Source organism: Anser anser, assembly GCF_964211835.1.
Source record: "Anser anser genome assembly, chromosome: 4".
Taxonomy (NCBI): Eukaryota; Metazoa; Chordata; class Aves; order Anseriformes; family Anatidae; genus Anser; species Anser anser.
This window is the reverse complement of record NC_139724.1, coordinates 30976406-30995232: the sequence shown is the minus strand read 5'-3', so window position 1 is coordinate 30995232 and position 18827 is coordinate 30976406. Positions and strand designations below refer to the sequence as shown.

The 18827-nt window shown below is 38.1% G+C and overlaps 1 protein-coding gene across 3 annotated transcripts; it reads left to right on the top strand.

Annotated features, from left to right (window-relative positions):
- The first annotated feature begins 562 nt into the window (after positions 1–562).
- TMEM144 (transmembrane protein 144) lies at positions 563–15758 on the top strand. Of its 3 annotated transcripts, none has more exons than XM_083832708.1 (13): positions 563–689; positions 1618–1733; positions 2945–3141; positions 4373–4495; positions 4877–4976; positions 5510–5590; positions 7422–7503; positions 8700–8773; positions 9651–9769; positions 11105–11224; positions 11695–11792; positions 13795–13848; positions 14966–15758. In XM_083832708.1, the coding sequence occupies exons 3-13, from the start codon at positions 3003–3005 to the stop codon at positions 15047–15049; spliced, it is 1074 nt and encodes a 357-aa protein (XP_083688834.1). In that variant the 5' UTR covers positions 563–689; positions 1618–1733; positions 2945–3002; the 3' UTR covers positions 15050–15758. The 3 variants fall into 3 exon arrangements, with proteins under 3 accessions (XP_083688834.1, XP_083688836.1, XP_083688835.1); XM_083832709.1 differs by lacking the exon at positions 563–689 and adding an exon at positions 703–854; XM_083832710.1 differs by lacking the exon at positions 1618–1733 and having other exon boundaries at positions 571–689.
- The last annotated feature ends 3069 nt before the right edge of the window (positions 15759–18827 follow it).

Here is an 18827-nt window from a genome sequence, read left to right as displayed (position 1 = left end):
TGGCTTTGCAGAGCCTGTAGGGCTGAGAATTTACGCTGCAAGGAAAAAAAAAAAAAAAAAAAAAAAGTACATTATTATTATGGATAATGCAGATTTGATTTTTAAAGTAGAGGGCACTGCTTTAGAAGACTCATGCTGTGTTTTTAAGGAGGTCGATCTGAGCTGGCATCTGGAAACTGTAGTCCAGCAGGACAGAGAGAAATGTTTGCTTCATGACTAAACATGCTGACTAATAGTCTGCGCTTTAATTGGTCTGGGTCAAATCCTTACAGGGAAATGGGCAAAAGTCTCTTCTTGACCTTGGTGCAGAAGATTTATCGCTTGGGATTGATTTTTGAACAACCTGGGGGCTTCCAGAAGGACATGGAGGTGATTTCTGTACTTAGAAACAAACGCACTCCGCGTGCTGCCTGCCCAACCTGGCTGCCCCCAGTTAGCCGGCAGCCAGCCGCCCATCCTTCCCATGCCCCGCAAAGCCAGCGGCCTCGCTTTCAGGGATTTCAGGCCGCCCCGAGGGCAGCGCCTTTCCTTTCCCCTGGCCGGCCCGGGGAGCTCCCCTCGCCGTCCTGAGGCCGCCAGCGCCATGGCGGCTGCTGGAGGCCGGCCGGGGGAGCGCCCCGTGGGGCGGGCGGAGGCGGGCCGAAGCGAGGGGCGGCGGCCGTGGAGGGCCGGGCGGCAGGGGCCGTGAGGTATCATGGAAGGGCTGGGGGCCGAGGGGGTACAGCTGGCACCGGGAGCTCGGGGGGAGACTCGAGTCCCGGCTGCGGGCAGCGGCCCTGCACCGCGGGGCTGGCCCGGCCCGGCCCCGGTCCCAGTGGGAGAGGAGGGCGGGCATGGCCGGGCAGGCCGCGGAAGTGAGCCGGGGGAATGGCGCCGGGGGAAGGCGCCCCGCTGGAAGGGGTTCGGTGCTTGTTCCGCCGAGCTGCCGGGCGTCTGGCCTGAGGGAGGGCCGGGGGGGCTGCCCCGGCTGCGGGTCGTGGCTCCCGCAGGGTGCACGCTTCTTGGGGCATGCTGGTGTAAACAGGGGAAGCCAAATCTGGCTGGGTAGCAGGCTGAGCTGCCCCTTTTCCCATGCTCTGTGATACTGCTTAGTGAAAACGCTGCCCGAAGAACATTTTTCAAAAGCATTCATGTCCAGGAAGAGGAGAAATATTTCTCTAGCAGCTAGTCGGTGGGCTCAGAGTCACCAGAGGTCATCGCTGTGCCACCACAGAACTGACAGGAATCACCTGAAACAAGGATGAAAATACCCGCCCTTAATGGCAAATAGAATATAGGAGAAGCATGCAAATAAGCCGTGTGACATGCAGCCTCTAAAAATACTAGCTTAATGAGCAATTTCAGATTTTGACAGCAGTGTAGATCTGCCTTGAGATGAAGGCTCTCAAGGGCAGGTTTCTTGGTTTCATAGCTGTGTGTAAGGACTGTAGCAGCATGTTGCTGTTGTGTTAAGTGAACACAATTACACCATAATTTGTCGTCTCTCTTTGTAACAGAACATGGTGGCGCTTTTCTGAGGAAACCGTGAAAATGCAGAACAAACATCTAGTGAGATAAACCATTGAAGTTAGTGGGATAAGGCCAATGTATACCAACAATATTTTATTTACTCTGCAGCTCAGAAACCCTGAAATGTCAGGAAGGGCTACTTACTGAAGAACCCCCATCAGTAACAACGATTCCACTTGTCTCTGCTTCAAGTTTCAGATACTTCTGACATCCTGGCAACTTCAGTAAGTGCCTCTGGTTTGGCATTTGTTAGCTGTAAGCCATTGGTGGCACGTATGCTGTTAGTTCATCTGGCAATTCTACAATGAAAACAAAAGGCAGCTTTTAGTGAACCCTCTGAAAATCCCAGAACAAGACAGAATGCCCAAGTATGTGCAAAAGTTAATGCCCAAGTATGTGCAAAAAAGTGAAGTTGATTTAATGCTCTGTACCAGTTCATTATTTGCTCTTGACATTGGATCATATAATCATAGAATAATTTTAGTTTGGAAGGGACCTCTGGAAGTCATCTAGTGCAATTCCTCACTTAAAGCAGTGCTATCAGTGAAGTGCATCAGGTTGTTCCAGGCCTTGTCCAGCTGAGCTTTCTCTTGAAGTCATTAAAATTGAGTTGAAAGTTGGCCCTGGTATTTAGCCAAATTTGGAGACCAAGTGCCTAAAACCTTGGAGAGTTGCAGAGTTTTCATCAGCCTGAAAAAGCATACTCTCCCTCAGTTAATTGAAAGTTGTGTTTCTTTTCCATTTTTGGTGTCATAATTCTAGTTTTCCAGCTGTGCTAATCTTAAATGTGCACAATATGGAGATTTTAGAGATAAAAAGCACACAGTTATTTTGCCCTTCAGCACACAGATTTTCTCTTAGTACGTAGAAAACTGAAATATTTTTAAAGTAAAGTTTATCTGTGAATTAATGAAAACAGGCTGATAAACCACTTTAAATTTGAAAGGATATTAATACTTTACCTGCATAAAAACTCACTTAAGAGCTAAAGAAACAAGTCAGGTATTCAAAATGCTGCAGCGTAATCAGTTTTATTACTGTCTTTGACAGTGTGTGAGGGTTTTTCTTGTGCAAAAGCCACCTCTTGTACATTACTTGTCCACAAAAAGAATTTGGTGTATTCACTCAGTGAATCAAGTTTGATGGAATGAAGATAGCTAATGTAAGCCTTTATCTGTCTTCGTCATTATTGTGGTATCACAGTATTTCTCAGTCGTTGAAGAAATCTTTGTTCAACAAAGTTCAAAGTTTGAAGTTCATCTTTGAAGAAATCCCGACATTATTATTTGCACTTCTCTGTGTCTGTGGGTCCAAGGCAAAACAGGGCCTTTCCAGCTTCTGAGACTGAAAAGTAGGGTCCTTTAAGTTGCTGGTTTCTGAATTAGATTGGTATTAGTTAATACTTTACACGTTTAATTCTGCTCTCTGATTTCAGAATCTGTCAAGACTTGCAGCAGAACAACCCAGCAAAAAGAGACACCTTCAGAGCAAAAATGATCATCGGAAAAGTTTACGATACCATTAACATCAACAATGGAACAGATCTTGCTATTGGATTTACTTCTTCTGCAGTAGCTGTCCTTCTCTTTGGGACAAACTTTGTGCCTGTTAAAAAATATGACACTGGTGATGGTAAACTTGTTTCTATTTTTACTTATTTGTTTTTTGTTGTTTTTTTGTTGGTGTTTCTATTTTGGTGGTGCTTGGGGTTTTTGTTTTGTTTTGTTTTGCTAGTTGGAATAATATTTTACTAGCACATGTAATTGTTTCTATAAATAGGTTTATAATATCATCACAGTCTTGATCCATGGAGCATGTTTCAATTTTCTCTGTTGCTGTTAGAGTATAAAGAAATAAGGTATTGGTTCTGGATATGGCAAATCTACTTTTGCTATATACTTCAATAGTAATGATGATTTCATGAGCATATCACAATAGAAAGCAAAATGTCCTTTCTTTTACCATCACAGGGATTCTCTAACACATACACTGTTATTTATATTGTAAAAGTTGTTGGACTTTGGAGATTACTGCTCTTCAAACATGGACTTAGGATAATATGAAAACAATCAAAAATGGAAATTTTGATATTTTTATCTAGTTAACCCAGTAAGAGGAAATATCACTTCTATTTCCTACTTAGAATTTTATCACTTCATCATTCTAGATTCATGTTGTATTTGCATGTCTAGTTGAAGCATAGTCAATTACCAGATCCCTAGAGGAATAAATCTGCCATTATGTTATCATAATACTAGTATCTGCATTACACCCTGCAGAGCCTCTCTCTCTTTGTGCCAAATACAGCCCTAACAGGACACGGCTGGTTTAAGGAGAAAGTGTTAGGTCAGCTGGCATAAAGTTAAATGATCTGCTTGGTTGACCCTTAGAGAATCTATAAATATAGGAGAGATCCGTCCAAACTCTGTCATTCTTAATGTTTTGGGTTGGTGGAAAAGCCTGAGCTCGGAGCTTTGAAGGAGTTTTGTCTTGTTCAGTCATCTGTGCTAGCTGCTACTGGGTTAGTGAGAGAAACTTGAAGTAACTTAATATCCTCTTTATCAGAAACACGTCAGAATTTTCAGGCATTTCACAATCAGGACCTGTGTAAACTTTGCCCAGCAAAGTGTCTTCCGTATAAACAGTGCATAGCAGGAAATAGGTTGACCAAATTTTAACACCCAACCCTAAAATGCATCCTTTGAATATATTATAACATGGTTCCCTGAAGTTCACAAAGGAGGTGTCCAAGTTCATTTTTTCTGTACCATTTAAGCTAAAATGTAGTATATTAAAGAGGTAAGAGACTCACACTTGCAGTGTTCTATTAATTCTCTCTTGTGTGCATTTGATTTTTTCATAGGCATGTTCTTCCAGTGGATTCTCTGTGCTTCCATATGGATAGTTTCTTTGGTGGTCAATTTAATCCAGAATTGCCCTCGTTTTTGGCCTCTGGCTATGGTTGGGGGTTTCGTGTGGGCTACAGGTAAGGATTCTAATTCTTGAAACACAAAGTAATCCTAACTCATCGCAAAAACGGTCATAAAGACTTTTCCATATATAAGGTAGTTATTTGGCTTTTCCAGTCTTGGTATTAAAAAACCTTTACGCTTACAGAAATATTGTGAATAATGATGTTCTCCATGTTGGATGGCCCTACTTAATGTATTTTTATTTGTAAGCAGCAAATTCACACCAAAAATGATTTTTAAAATGGTTTAATTTAATTTTAAAAAACTCTATTGCCTACTAACTTGTAGTTGCCTGAATTGTTTTCCATTCTGAACAGTCTCAGAATCTAAAGCTAAAATAGGCAAGACCACAGTCTAGCTTTTGACTGATTTATTTTATTTTATTTTTATTTCAGGCAATGTCACTGTTGTCCCTATTGTTAAAACCATTGGCTTAGCTCTTGGTCTTTTGATATGGGCTTCTTTTAATTTGCTGACAGGCTGGGCGAGTTCAAGGTGAGTGTGCTTGTCATACATTAGTAGTGATTCCATTTTTTTGCTAATAAAAAAATATTAACCAATAAAGAGGATTAATCATACATAAAAGGTATTTTTCCTTCTCATTGGAAAGTACTCAGATTAATTATTTTATCTTTTTGTGTTTCCTCTGCCTCAATAGGAACAAAAATGCCCAGTCATGTTCACTAACATATTTGAGTAAATAAATAATGTATTTGTTTACATCAAACTAGTACAAGTATTTTGTCTTTACAGCATGGGCTGATAGAATAATTTAAATTAACCTTGGTTTTTAAATACCCAGATTCAAAAAAATCAATCTTAATTAAATTAAAGACTTCTTTGTTTTTATAACAAATGTAGTTTTTTGCAAGCCAACTGATGCACCAATCCATAATATAAACTAATATATTGCTAATATAAACTTAAGCAGAAATATTTCTGTGAGTAAAGATTTTCAAGACTATGTTATAATTTAAGTATTTTGTATGCAGTCAATGCAATTAAGTGTAACTAGTTAAATATTCCAGATTTGGTTGGTTTGGAATTGACCCAGAAGAGGTATCAAGACCAGTCTTAAATTATATTGGAGCTGGGCTTTCATTATTAAGGTAAAAACTTTTAATTAATTTCTCTAACATAATTTATATGTAATAATCAGAGGAACAATTTAACCAAAGTGTAAAAGTATTGAAGTATTTTTTTTGCAAATTGATTTACCACAAAATTCATGAGTTGTCTATACCTAGCTTGTCAGTGCTACATTTCAGAATGGAAACATGCACGTTTTCCAGTACAGTGGTGAAATGATTATTCATAAACATAGAAGTCTGTTTTTATGCTGGTAGGCACGTTCAAGGCAAAGCTGTGGTGCACTAATCCTCTCCCTAGCCAGATCGTTCAACTGGTTCACTTCAACCAAAGTTTGAGAGGGTGCTGAACGTAACTAGAAAAACCTTGGTGAGAAAACATCTGTGAGATTTCCATCCTGACTTAACTCAGTTGTCAGTACAAATCCTTCCTCTTAACAGGAGAATATCCCCCAGATCCTTTAGGGTCCATAAAAAGCCAGAGACTGTGCCTTATTTCTTGTGCTTAGTAACTCCCTGTCTACCTGACCACCACCACCAGTTCCCAAATAGTAACTTCGTGATCTTCAGAAGGACTTCTACTTACTATTTGTTTACTATTTGTATTAGTGCAGATTTTGGTCTAAAACACAGAGGAAAAAGGGTCTCTGTTATATAGCAGTGTCCTTGCTTTCCAGCTGGGTGACCAGGGAGGTCTTTCCAGGAACAGAAAGGTGGCCCCAAATCCTAGGGACTGTGGACAGTAGGCTTTCCATAAGCATGCTAAGCATATCCACAAAATACTTTCAGGAAAAGAAGAGTGTTAAGACCATGGAACCCATTCTTGATGGCTAGGAGAGAGTTGGTGCCCTAGATTCATGAATTTCACTTCCACTCTTCCCTGAGAATCTGTAGCTTTTCACCCATTACCATTATATTTAGGGCATGATTTTGAGAGGTGCTCACAAAATAGTAGGAGTGCTGTTATTCCTGCCTGATGAATTTATGTAGCTCACCAGCTGCTTCCTGCCTATTTCTGAGATATCACAAAAAGTGATCAACAAGGAAAAAGATCCTGACCAAACATGTTTTCCTGGCAAAGCTGCACGTGTTGCTCTGTAGAGCTCAGAAGCGTGTTTTTTTGTTTTAGCCTCCTGTGCGGGACCTGTACATATTTGCCTAGTCCCTCTGGAGGTAGCTGGCACCTTTTTGTATCTATCCTTATTCCTTTAGCAGGAGATGAATCACTCTTCAGATGGAGGCATTTTGCTTATGGCTATAGAAAGAATTAGTAAATCATTAAAATACCTCGCTTAAAAATAAAAAACAGAATCTGTTAGTTCTGATTACACACACACACCTGATTTCCAGGAGCGGGGCGTAAAAGCTTTCTTCATTTTATTAACTCGGTGCACTGGAGCAATCAATACCCCTTCTCCTTCCACATATGCATGAGGCCCTGTGGGAGCAGTGTTCTCCCACTTGGATACAACAGAAAGCTCGAGACTATCAGTTTTCCCTGAGCGCAAATCCAATTCTGTGCAGGTTTAAGTTGTTCCATATAGAATTTTCATGCAGATATTCAACTATATGTGGTTCAACAAAGGGCACTGTTAACTAACACAACTGTTGTTAGCACGTGGCTGTAACTACACACCGTAAAAAAGAAGCATTTCAATCCTATTATATAGAAGAGAGAATTATGAAGTGATAACAAGACTAATCTGTTTGTTTACTTTTGCTGAAGTGGTTTGTTAAGACTGTTCAGAGCAACTGCATTGTAAAAATATATTGAAGTAAATCTCTGGACACTAAATGTTATGTCCTCATGAGCTGACTTGTGGTATTCATTGATGTATTCTTTTCTTCTGAGTGCTGTCATATTTCTTTTTATAAAAACTGAAGTCCAGAGTTCTCCAGCTTCATTAGAAAGAACGCCATTACTGAGAGAAAGCGTAAGTACTCCACAGTTGTTATTCTGCAGCTGTGAAAATACACATACACGTTAAAACAAACAAAAATTGCTTAATGTTAACTGGTTTTCATAGGATATATGGTAAACTACATAAATATGCATTGATTGTATTTAATTTGTGGATCTTGTATATTTAGTTAAATGTGAACAACAGAAAAGGCTTTCCCAAGTGTTCTTTCTCTATTGTCAGCCTTATATATGGCTTGTAAGCCCTTATGGCAGAAGCTATATTAAAGACAATGTGCATTTTTCCTTTCTGAAAAGAAGTAGTAGTTTTAGAAGAAGAATTTATTAGAAGAATAGTTTTTAGCTATAAAAGTAGGAGAATGCTTAGAGGAAATGCAACAGAGTGTACAAGTCTTATCCACCAGATTTTTGCCTTGTTATAGAGCCAAAAGACTGTCAGAAGTCCCTGGTTCTCAGCATTGGCTGTGGCACTGGTTGGAGGCCAAAGACAGGTGCCAGACTGGGCTCCCAAAGAAGTGACAGCCAAAATCCACAACAATAGCTGGAAAACAGGAGGCTCCCAGTACAATTCCCTGTTCCTGCCCTTATTCTTGTAGGTCAGTGATGCATCAAAACTCAATTGCTACCTGAACATAGAGCCCCTGAGAGTTTTCTTGCTGTGCTTGGTGATCGTGATCTCTAGAGGTCCCAATCTACCAGAACACATCTCAGAAGATAAACTGCAGGATTAGAAGAAAGGAATGTTGCAATCTCTTTACATTGCAGATCAGGGTATTATTTTCTCTGTTGGCAAATGGTCCTAGTATTCTGACAGTAACACCAGAGCTATCAACAAAAGGCAAAACAGCATCATAAATAAAATCTATACATTAAATCATTCATCATATTTAAGGAAGGGCAAGTTTTAAAAGGCAGACCTGCCTGTAGATTTAAAAAAAAAAAAAAAGTTAATGAGTGCTCTGTTATGTAGTAAACCCCAAATACATAGCCAAAAACTTAGAAACTTTGAGGTAGGTAGATCCAATTATTACTGCTTTTTTATTTCCAAACTTATTTTTCTTTCTTATTCAGAGCATTTCTGTCAAATCTTGTTTCTCCTTCCATTACCGTTTTCTTAGAGCAAAACCACTGTATTAATACATTTGAGATGCTGTTTTTTATTAAAAAAAAAAGAAAAAAGATTGAGTGAAACCTCTTGTTTTTCTGCAGTCTGTTAATGCTTCTGAAGAGATCTCTGATGAGTCATGGGTGAGCAGACTTTCTCCAGCAAAAAAAAGACTCATGTAAGTCATTAGCGGTTCTTTTACTGATGCAGGTCAAGTAGCCAGAGAAAGTAATATAACACAGAGTAAGAACAGAATTTGCCTTCTAGTTTTCCTAGCACAGACATGTTCATAAATAATAGTTTTTAGAATACTAGCATACTATGCGTATCTCTGCGTATCTGATTAGCTGCTCAACTAGTTGGATAATTTTCTTCTCACTGTTCAGTGTGCTATACCTTACCAAAGAACAAGATTTGCAAAGTAAATAGCAATAGCATTAAGTACAGAGCTGTTTCGTAGCACCTGGTCGATTAGCACCCCAGCACAGAAAGAGGCCATGCTTCCAGGTGTGGCTTCCAGGTGAGTACACCTGGAAAAGGTATTGCAGCATGGTTAGGAGACAGGAGAAGTGGTCCATGGTGGAAGCAGCAGCTAGCAAGGAGACAGTGTGGGGACTGGAGACAGCCAAGGACACAATCATCTGGAGGTGGAGAAGGGGAGCAAGGAAGCAATGATACTGGAAATCATTATAAAGAAAGTACGGACTGAAACAGTGGAGCTGAGAGTGGGAGCATTTTAACTATATTTTTGTTAGTTTTCTCCCAGCTTCTCTTTTAGGCAGTATTGGTTAGTTGATGTCTCTTGTCATGAATGTAGATTGCAGACTATTGGGGCAGGAGTTGTCTGTATTACTTGGACACAAAGTGCAGGAAAACCGAATTACTGTTTTGAAAGTTTTCTACACTAAAAAAGTGCTAAAATACATCGTTTTTATAGCATTGCTACCAATTTTTGTAAGATTTTCAGGTTTTAACTGCAATACTGTATGTCTTGTGTATTGTCTACTTCCCTAATTAACAGTAGGCTTTTTTATCTTTTTTTGCTCTTTTCAAAGAGGATGTAGCCTAGCTGTAGTGGCTGGGATACTCTATGGTTCCAGTTTCGTACCAGTACTTTACATCAAGGACCATGGAAGAAGAAATGAAACTATATACGCAGGAGCAAGTCAGTTTGGTAAAGGCTAATAGGTTACTTTTACTTTATTTCATTATTACGTTGTGGTTTTCTGCTTTCATAAAGGCACAGAGTGAAATTCTTCATACTGCTGGAAATACACAGTGGCAACTTACTAGTTCTGTACTATGTTACATGTTACTGAGTTGTTATTATAATACTAGCACTCCCTTTTTCCAAAAGGTGAATTAAACCATTAAAACAACGGTGGTAAACAGCCCAGAAGATAACATATTTATCTTACTTACTTAACACCTTCTGAAATGTAGCTAACACTCTCAAAATACCAAGTTCATATGTCAGGAATATGAGGGGCAAAAGCTTATCAGTTGCTAAATTAGTAAAGGAAAAGGTTGAACGTAATTGATGAGCAGAAGAGAGATACAAAAGTTTAAGTAATTAAAATCATGTCAGTTTTGTAGTTGAAGCCTTTTAATGTAGGTGTAATAGCTAATTTCAAAACATTTCTCAAGAAAAATTTTTCTTAAGATTTAGGATATGATCTATCAAGTAATACCAGTGGCAGCTTAAGGCCCACATTTCACTGAGACAGCACAGTGCTGCCATTAACAAATGCTTATCGTAATGCATACAATCTCTCTTGGATATAGCAACTTACACATTTCCAAGCAAGACAAAACAGCTCTTATCATTACTGTATCTGTCTTTCCTGATGAGGAATTACAGGTCCAAGGAGATAGAGATCATCTTGCTACATGGCTCTGTTCTATCACGTTGAAAATGCTCTATTTAGTGCTTATCAAATCCATAAGGGATTTGTTATTGTTAATAAGTATAGTGGTCTAAATTGTTATGCATCCTTCAAGATAAGGAAAGGACAAAACTGTGCTATGTTTATCTTGCTTCATATGTGCAGTTGTCGTGCCTGTAAAAGTACAGCATAAAGAAAAGAAGCAAGGCTTTACAACGAATGTAAATGTAGATAGTTAGGAGAGGATGTAATTATGTAAAACCCCTCCCTGCAGTTTTGTAGCCTCACCCAAGTATTTTCTTATGCTTTTAATAAATGAATTCAGTAGCTTGACTAATAGAGTTACAAAAATAACAACTCACAGAAATGCATAAAAGCTTCTGATAAATGCTAGGGTCAATGTAGCATTTAATTCATGTTTAATATGATATGTATGATTGACAAAATCCATCCAGAGCCAGACTGTTAGCTGGGCTCATAACCACAATTGAATTTGAATTGTGGCATCTTACATGTGTTTTTTTTTGTTTGTTTGTTTTTGTGAATGCCATCAGTGAAATAAATTTAGCTAAAATTATGAACTGATGTTTTAGACTAATATGATTTTGCAATTTCTCCTTCAGATTTAGATTATGTTTTTGCACACTTCAGTGGAATATTTCTTACAAGTACCATCTACTTTTTGATCTACTCTGCCGTCAGGAAAAATAAACCTATAGTTTATCCCCAAGCCATACTGCCAGGTATGTTTGTTAAATTAGGAATTCATTTCGGTTACTTCTTCTGATTCTTTTGCAGTGATTAGTTCAAGCTATATAAAGGAACTGTAGTTAGCCTCTGAAGTCTCTTCATTTTAATTTTTGTCTGTTCAGAAAGGTCAGTCCTACTAGGTTAATTAAGATTAGGAAGTAATGATATATTCTTGTTCTAATCTGAAACGTGACATTGCAAACAATGCATTTTCAAAAACTCACTCTGTCAGAGAGTAGAGTATGTTGCCCAGAAAATTGCAATCTTTAATTATAATTTCCTACTTCAGTTGGAGTAGCTGATTTTATCCCTTGAGACTTGGTTTAGATTCTCAGAACCAGCTTGTTAAAGTAATTAAATAATAAACTATTCAATTTCTGTATTATGCTATTAATACAAACGTTTCACAGACTGCTGTCTATACTTTGCTGTACGTGTTTTTGATTTGGATTTATTTTTCTAGGGTTTGTTTCTGGTGTGCTTTGGGCAATAGCCAATTGCTGCTGGTTCATAGCCAATAGCTATCTCAGTGCTGTGGTCAGCTTTCCAATAATTACCGCAGTAAGTATATAAAAAATAAAATCTGTGACTAGAAATGCAGATCCCCACCCCCAGTAGTGAAAATTAAGTTGAAATTTTGACATGTCCAGATATTTTTTTTTCCAAAAGTATACGTTACATGTTCTTTTGCTTGTCTGCGCTAGCGTTTGTTTTTTTGGGAACTTAAGAGAATGCGACAAGCACCGTCTTGGCCAATGCCAGGCATAAAAAGCAGGAGCTGAAAGTGTCGGTCTTCAGGTTATATAAAAACCAGTGCTCTTTGGCCAGAACTATTGTCAACTATTAAATAGCAAACTGAGGTGATAAAAAGAAGAAAAGTTACTTGCTTTCATCCCAGCAAGTATCTGTAGTTCTGGACTTTTTTGTTTGTGATTTTTATATTTTATCAGTCATGTTGCTTAATTAAGTTAGCTTTTTTTTATTGTAACAGTTTTCAAATATACCAAACATTCTGTATTGCTGAAAATAATTTTCTTACAAAAACACAAGGAAAATAGGTTGGCCAATTTTGCCTCTGTTATTCCTGCTTTTGATACTGTACCTTTAAAACACTGTTAATGTTCAGAAGCTGCGTGAATTCCATCACTATGTAAAAATAAATTTTGCCTTTATTCTCTTGCCAGTCTACTAGATGGTGCTGCAAAGCTAGATAACTTCTGGCAAATTAGAGTTCATGAGTATCACAAACAAAGTTCTGCTGAACAGCTGTATTTTGGAAGCAAACTAATGAAACAACATTAATAGGGATTAAGCTTTGCCTCAAGATGCAGTGAATCAGAATAAACTCTGCAGTATGCAATGGAAAAAAAAAAGACTTGGGATCATTCTAATTAGGAACTGAAGGATTAATAGAAAGCAGCTTTAGTAACTTTGTTTATCAGTATACCTAAAGGGGAAGGATGTAAAATAACTACATGAAAAATTGTAAGGACAGCACTGATGAGAAACTGCTTATCTGTGCTGCAGTTTTGGAACTCTTGCTTTACTTCACCCTAGAGAGAACTTCAAACAACATCCCTTTAACAATTTGCTTCATTTTAAAAATGCGTTCCTCTAGCAGTGTAGGTTATCTAGAAAGTGAAGTAACACCTTAGTTGTTATTTAAATAATATTTGGCAATTTCACTAAGAAGTGGCACGCACAAACACATTCAACATAATACTCTGTTTCCTGCTGGCCTAAATTTATGTCCCATCGGGTGTACTGAAGATGGAGGGAGTAAGATCACTGTCCAGACATCTGTCAAGTGTTTCTGAGAGCAGCTGTAATGGGAAGCATTCACAGAGAGTTTTCGCTTCATATTCAGATAATATTTTCTCATCAGTCATGAAAATTCAGATCATTGCTCCCACAGGAGAAAAACTGTATTACTGGGAGTGCCTGGAAATTATCACTGTGTACCTCTTGTTTTCTCTTAGCTAGGAAATCTGTAAGACACCATCACAGATAAACAGCAGTTTTCCTGACCTGTCTTATCTGTCTGGCTTTGTGCTTTGTCCAGATGGCTGAAATACAGGAAATACATTTGTGTTCCAGTTTCTTGATATCATACTGAGCAATAAAATCAAACTTTGTCAAAAGTGGTTAGTGGTGGTAATAGAGGAAACATTAGCAATATCCATGGTGGCTGCCAGGAAACCTGAATAGACCTCTGAAACAAGGTAACAAATGAAAATCTGTGGAGTTTGAACTGGTGAGGCCTGTTACTTAGAGCCTACTAAAAGAATGTATAACTGCCAGTGCAGACTCCACAGCTTAATTTAGGAAGAAACTATGCCCTCTCTTAAAAAAAAAAAAAAAAAATCTCTTTAGCCCTTCTTGGAGAATTTATTGTGTCTTACTTTGTAAAGACTTCGGCGATGTTTATGCTTTTGCCATGAGTACTGTACAGGATGGAGAGGCCTAAATTTGCTATCCAGATGAAATACAACCGCCCTAAAAACAATAATAGGAAGGTGGCACATTTTACATTTGTAATATACAAGTGAATCTTATTCTTTAGGGTCCTGGCCTTGTTGCTGCAGCTTGGGGAGTCCTCGTATTTAAAGAAATCAAGGTAATCTTACTAGGTCTCTTACTTAGTCTCTCTCCTCCTTGTCTGTAGTTCTCAGAACAGCAAGATTTGGTATATAGCTGTATCTGTTAGATTTCTCCTCCTTACAAGTACTACATTATGAAGCTGAAAGTCATGTCATGCAATGCTAAGTTTTCCAAGAAAGATGAACTTTGAACAATTTTTACAGGAATGACGATTTGAATTCCATGACTATTAGCAGCAGTGGGAGTAAATGAAGACTGCAACAGGGTCAGGATGCCAAGCATAGCCTGAAAACAGTATTTATTTGAGCTAGCTTTCAGTAGGGGCAGGGGAATGAGCAGTCGTCCCAGTAATCACGTAGACTAGTAGTTAAGGAATTTAGGGTCAGATTCTTGAGAGGACCAAAAAATTAGGCTGAGGACAGTTGAGCCTGCTGATTACAGTACCGTGTAGAGATTGTTAAACTGATATAGCAACGATAGCACAGAATGGGGTAATTTACTAGATGTTAACATGGCTAAAATTATTTTTCAAGTGGAATTTGAAGCATAGCAGTGTATGTCTCAGGTTTCCTTAACTAGTCTGGCCAAGATCCATTGATATCTATTTTGCCATTACAGATTATATCTGATATTTCTGATGACTCTGTAAAATGCATTAGGCATCCTTGGAGCAGGAACTAGAAGTCCCCTCTCCCTCACTGCAGACAAATGTTGCACCACACTAGAAGACTGTCATGTTCATTATCCAAATCTTTGTGACTCGCTAGGTCTTTCATCTTTTTCATACATTTTAGAATAGTCTCAGCATAGATGCTTACTATTTAAATATCATCTGAAAACAGACTGAAGTCCTTTAAAAAGACTAAAAAAGAATTGATGAATTAATTTTATGAATGTTTCACTATGTGCATGGCATCATAGATTGCTTGTATTTAATTGTTTTGAACAACAAATGTTTCAAATATTGTATGAAATAAAATGCTATATGTTGTATGAAGTAAAATGCTAACATTTCATATAACAGGTGCATTCATTTTGTCATAAATTAAATGAAACTTTATTTTACTTTTTTTTGTGAAGTGGTACCTATTATGACATGATATTTTTCTTTCTCTCTCCACTTGGCTGTCCAGGGACTGAAGAACTACGTGTTACTCTCAGTAGCATTTTGTATCATTTTGGCCGGATCACTCTCCACAGCTTTTTCTAAAGTTTGAAGGGATCTTCTTACCAGTAGATGGTGCTACTGTCTAGTATAATCAGAAGGACACTGATGGTGTATCACAATAGGTATTTCCAAAATGTATGTCCAACATTTACCCTAACTTTCTTTGGGCAGGTAAAAATCGTTCCCACTTAGCATGAAAGAAAATCTGGAAATGTTTGCTTCCGCATCTTTTGGAAGAGCAATTGTATCAAGGGTGTTCTCTTAAATAAAGCTCAGTGATTTTCATAGTTACTGATTTTTCTGGTTTAGGTATGAAGCTTGCATCATTGTAAGTTCCAGTTCCTTTCTATGATGATGGATTAAAGGGATATTGATTCTTAGTCTGTTAGTACTCTGTATAGCTAATTCATTTTATTCCAAAATTCTTTCTTGATGACTTGATTATAACATGTCTTGAAATATTCTTTTTGGAACTGATACAAAGATGTGAAACAGGTTTTTTTTTATTTAGAGGCATTGATCTTTAAAGTCACCATTTTACATAAAAACTTTATCTTCCAATCACATCAGAATTTTGAAGGAAATAAGGGGGAAAAATGATAAAAAATGTGACATAAATTACTAGCGTTTGCTTTAGATGCAAGAGCATTACGTTGAAATCATGACCATGATACAAATAGTTGGGGATTTTGTTGTTTGTTGTTTTTTTTAATTTGAGTTGTATGCAATTTTGCAAATAAACACTTCTTTTCTGAAAACAGTGATATTGCAATGTGAGCTAAGCATGTAGTTCACAGTTTGTGTCCAGATCATTTGGGGCATTTTCTGAATACTTATTACTTATTTTTCTTTTCCATGTAGCACGATCAAAGCTTAAAAATTATATATGGTGAAATATCATGCTAAGACTACCCAGTCTTTTTGCTACCCAAAGCAAGGTCATCTATATCTAAATCACTTCTGACAGTTGTTATCAAACTTGTTTATTTAAAAATAATAAAGTGGGTTTACCATCTTTTTAGACAGACTACCCAGTTTCTAAGTATCTTTCCAGCTAGAAAGCTCTAATGTCCAAAGATGTCACTGTGAGCAATGTTATGTCTGCTATTCAGTGACCATTGCTGACATGGAGAACCATTTGTTTTCTTACTCATCACAGCTTTCACACATGCAAAGCATGTTGTCTGAACCCACCCTTAGTCTTCTCTTCCACACATTAGATAAGTCCAGTTTCTGCACTTCTCACTTGTTTGGAATATGTACATCATTCTTTTTACTTCTTCCCAAACTCACTAAGTGGACTAAATCTGCCTAGAAAAAAACAGACGCAACACTCAGACTACAGTCTTACAGAAAACAAGAACAGCAGCAATGGGATTATTTTTTTCATCTAATTTACAAGCTGTTCATGATCATACATGATAGTATGACGCTTTTTGCCAACACAGCTTGATATTGTAAGCATGTCTAAATTACATTCATAATTTCACCTTCCTTCTTTTCCACACTTCTTTGTCTACTGCTTGGCAGATTTTATCTTAGAAGTGTTGCTTCACCCCCTTTTTTCCATCCTATTCCTATCCGAGTGTCAGAACGTGGTGTCTGACAGGCTTTTTTCCCCATCGGGCATTTCTCCAGTTTTGCTCCATATGTTAAGTCTGGCCTTCAACAAGTTTGCAACATTTTCCAGCCTGTTGTTATTTACAAATTTAATAAACATGATCGCTTAATTACTCTAAATCATTTATGAAAATGTTGTATGGTATTGGCCTGTACTCTCTTTTTTTTGGAATCTAAAGCAATCTTTTGACTCTGACAGGGAATTAATTGATTGCTCTCATGAGTACAATTTCTCTTACTGTGATTTTATTTAGATTGCATTCTCCCAGCTTATATGTAACATCTGATACAGCTGCTGCAGTCAAGATGTATAATGTGTACCACTCACAAGCCCTGCTATTGCAGAGAAAGCAGGTCAGTTTGACTCAATTTCTTCTTGACAAGTCCTTCTTGACTGTTACTTACCTAACTGTTACTGTATTGTCTCTGACAAGGAAGAGTACTTTGTTCAAATGTTTTTGAAAGAACTTGAATTAAATTGGACATTTATGATTTCCCTGGTTGTGATTCCCTTCAACTCCTGTATTCCAGGAATAACCCCTATGCCAGAAAATTGCTAATAAACAAAGGATTGGCAGAAACAAAAGACTCTGTTTTCAGGCTCCTCTGCTTTACAGGCATACTTTAATATGCCAGTTTTTTGCCAGTCAGTATTGAGTTCTTATGCCAGCATTTGGAATTGTGTCAGCACTGACTGTGATCTGTTCAAGCAGGACAGAAGGAACAACAAGGGTGCTGGGCACTTCAGTTTATAATGTCATTTTTGTATAGGGACAGATTCTCATTTATTTCCTAACATATTTATGAACACATACAAAAAAACAAGTAACTCGCTGTTTTGCTAGAATAATTACAATTAATTATAATATTTATAAAGAGAGCATGATTTTAGCACCAGTCCGCCTTGACATGCCAATGGAATTGCTCAGGAAGGCTCATCTGTTTATTTTACTGCCTCTAGGTCACCTTCCACATTCAATTGAAGTCTGCAGGTACAGTCTACGCTATTCAATGAAGTATGCTTTTCACTAGTTTATGTTAAGTGAATTAGTAAGGCTGTAGTATGGAAAAACGGTGGAACAATGTTCAACCAGACTTCTCAGGAAGGAGAACCGTGTCTGAATGTGCTTGGACAGTGAACTAGCATGCTCACACTACTACTTTCTGGGTAGAACGAGCTTTTAAGGAGTGTGTAAGACCAATATTGTACAACAGGTCTATCAGGCCCCAGAGATCCCTACAGCAACTTCAAGGGAGAAACAGGAGCAAGCAGGGTAAGGAAAGGTCAAAAAGTCTACATGCAAGAAACGCGTGAATAAAAACTGAACTAAGCATCAGAAAACCAAAGATAGATTTTTGTAACAGAGCAAAGCTCTGGTGGTAGGCGAAAGGAACAGGGGCGTATGAAGCTGCGTGAAGTTGCATCGAGTTCAGGTCCATCACATTGCAGAAGCAGTACGGTGCCTCCCAGTCACCTTCTGCAGCTGGGCAAGTCACAGTACCTGCTGAAAAGTCAGTGCAGAGGGACCATCATGCAACTGCTGGTCAGCCTGCACCAGCTCTGCTCTGCAATCTGTCCTCAGCTGTGCAAGGAATAAGCAAGCAGTGGTGCTTAAGCTGAATCACTGTGGGACCTAGTTTATCCTTAACCATAACCAAATGCATTAGGCTTTGGCTACCTTTGCACTATCCTGTTTTCTTTGGTGCTGTGAATATCCTGAATTAATATATCTTGGGTTCTTCAGATTTTTATTCACTCTCTTGAGGGATGCTCAATGTTCGTGTTCATACATGATACGATGTTCATACCAGATGGGCCCAGCATTTGATTACTGAATATGATTTGATTACTGGATATGGTAGGGAACAGTTAAATCTATCAGGGCAGGAGCACCTTTAAATTTCCCCCTTTCTACAGAAGGCCAGTTGGCTTTCTGAAACAAACTCCCCAAAAGTTCTCTCCTGTCCACAGAAATTACCATGTATGCAATTTGATGCAGTCCCCAGTCTGTATTGTAAAGCTATCAGATGTGAAAACTTAATTGCTTATTGCTAGCACACTAATTACAATTCTTGTTTGTGAAGGCTCAAGTACTGGCTTTATTAAACGCTTTCTTAGCAGATATTCTATTGGATTTGTCTTGCCAATAGGAAAAAAAAGAAAAAAAGAAAAACACCTCTTTGCAGCTCTTTTCTGTGAAAAATCC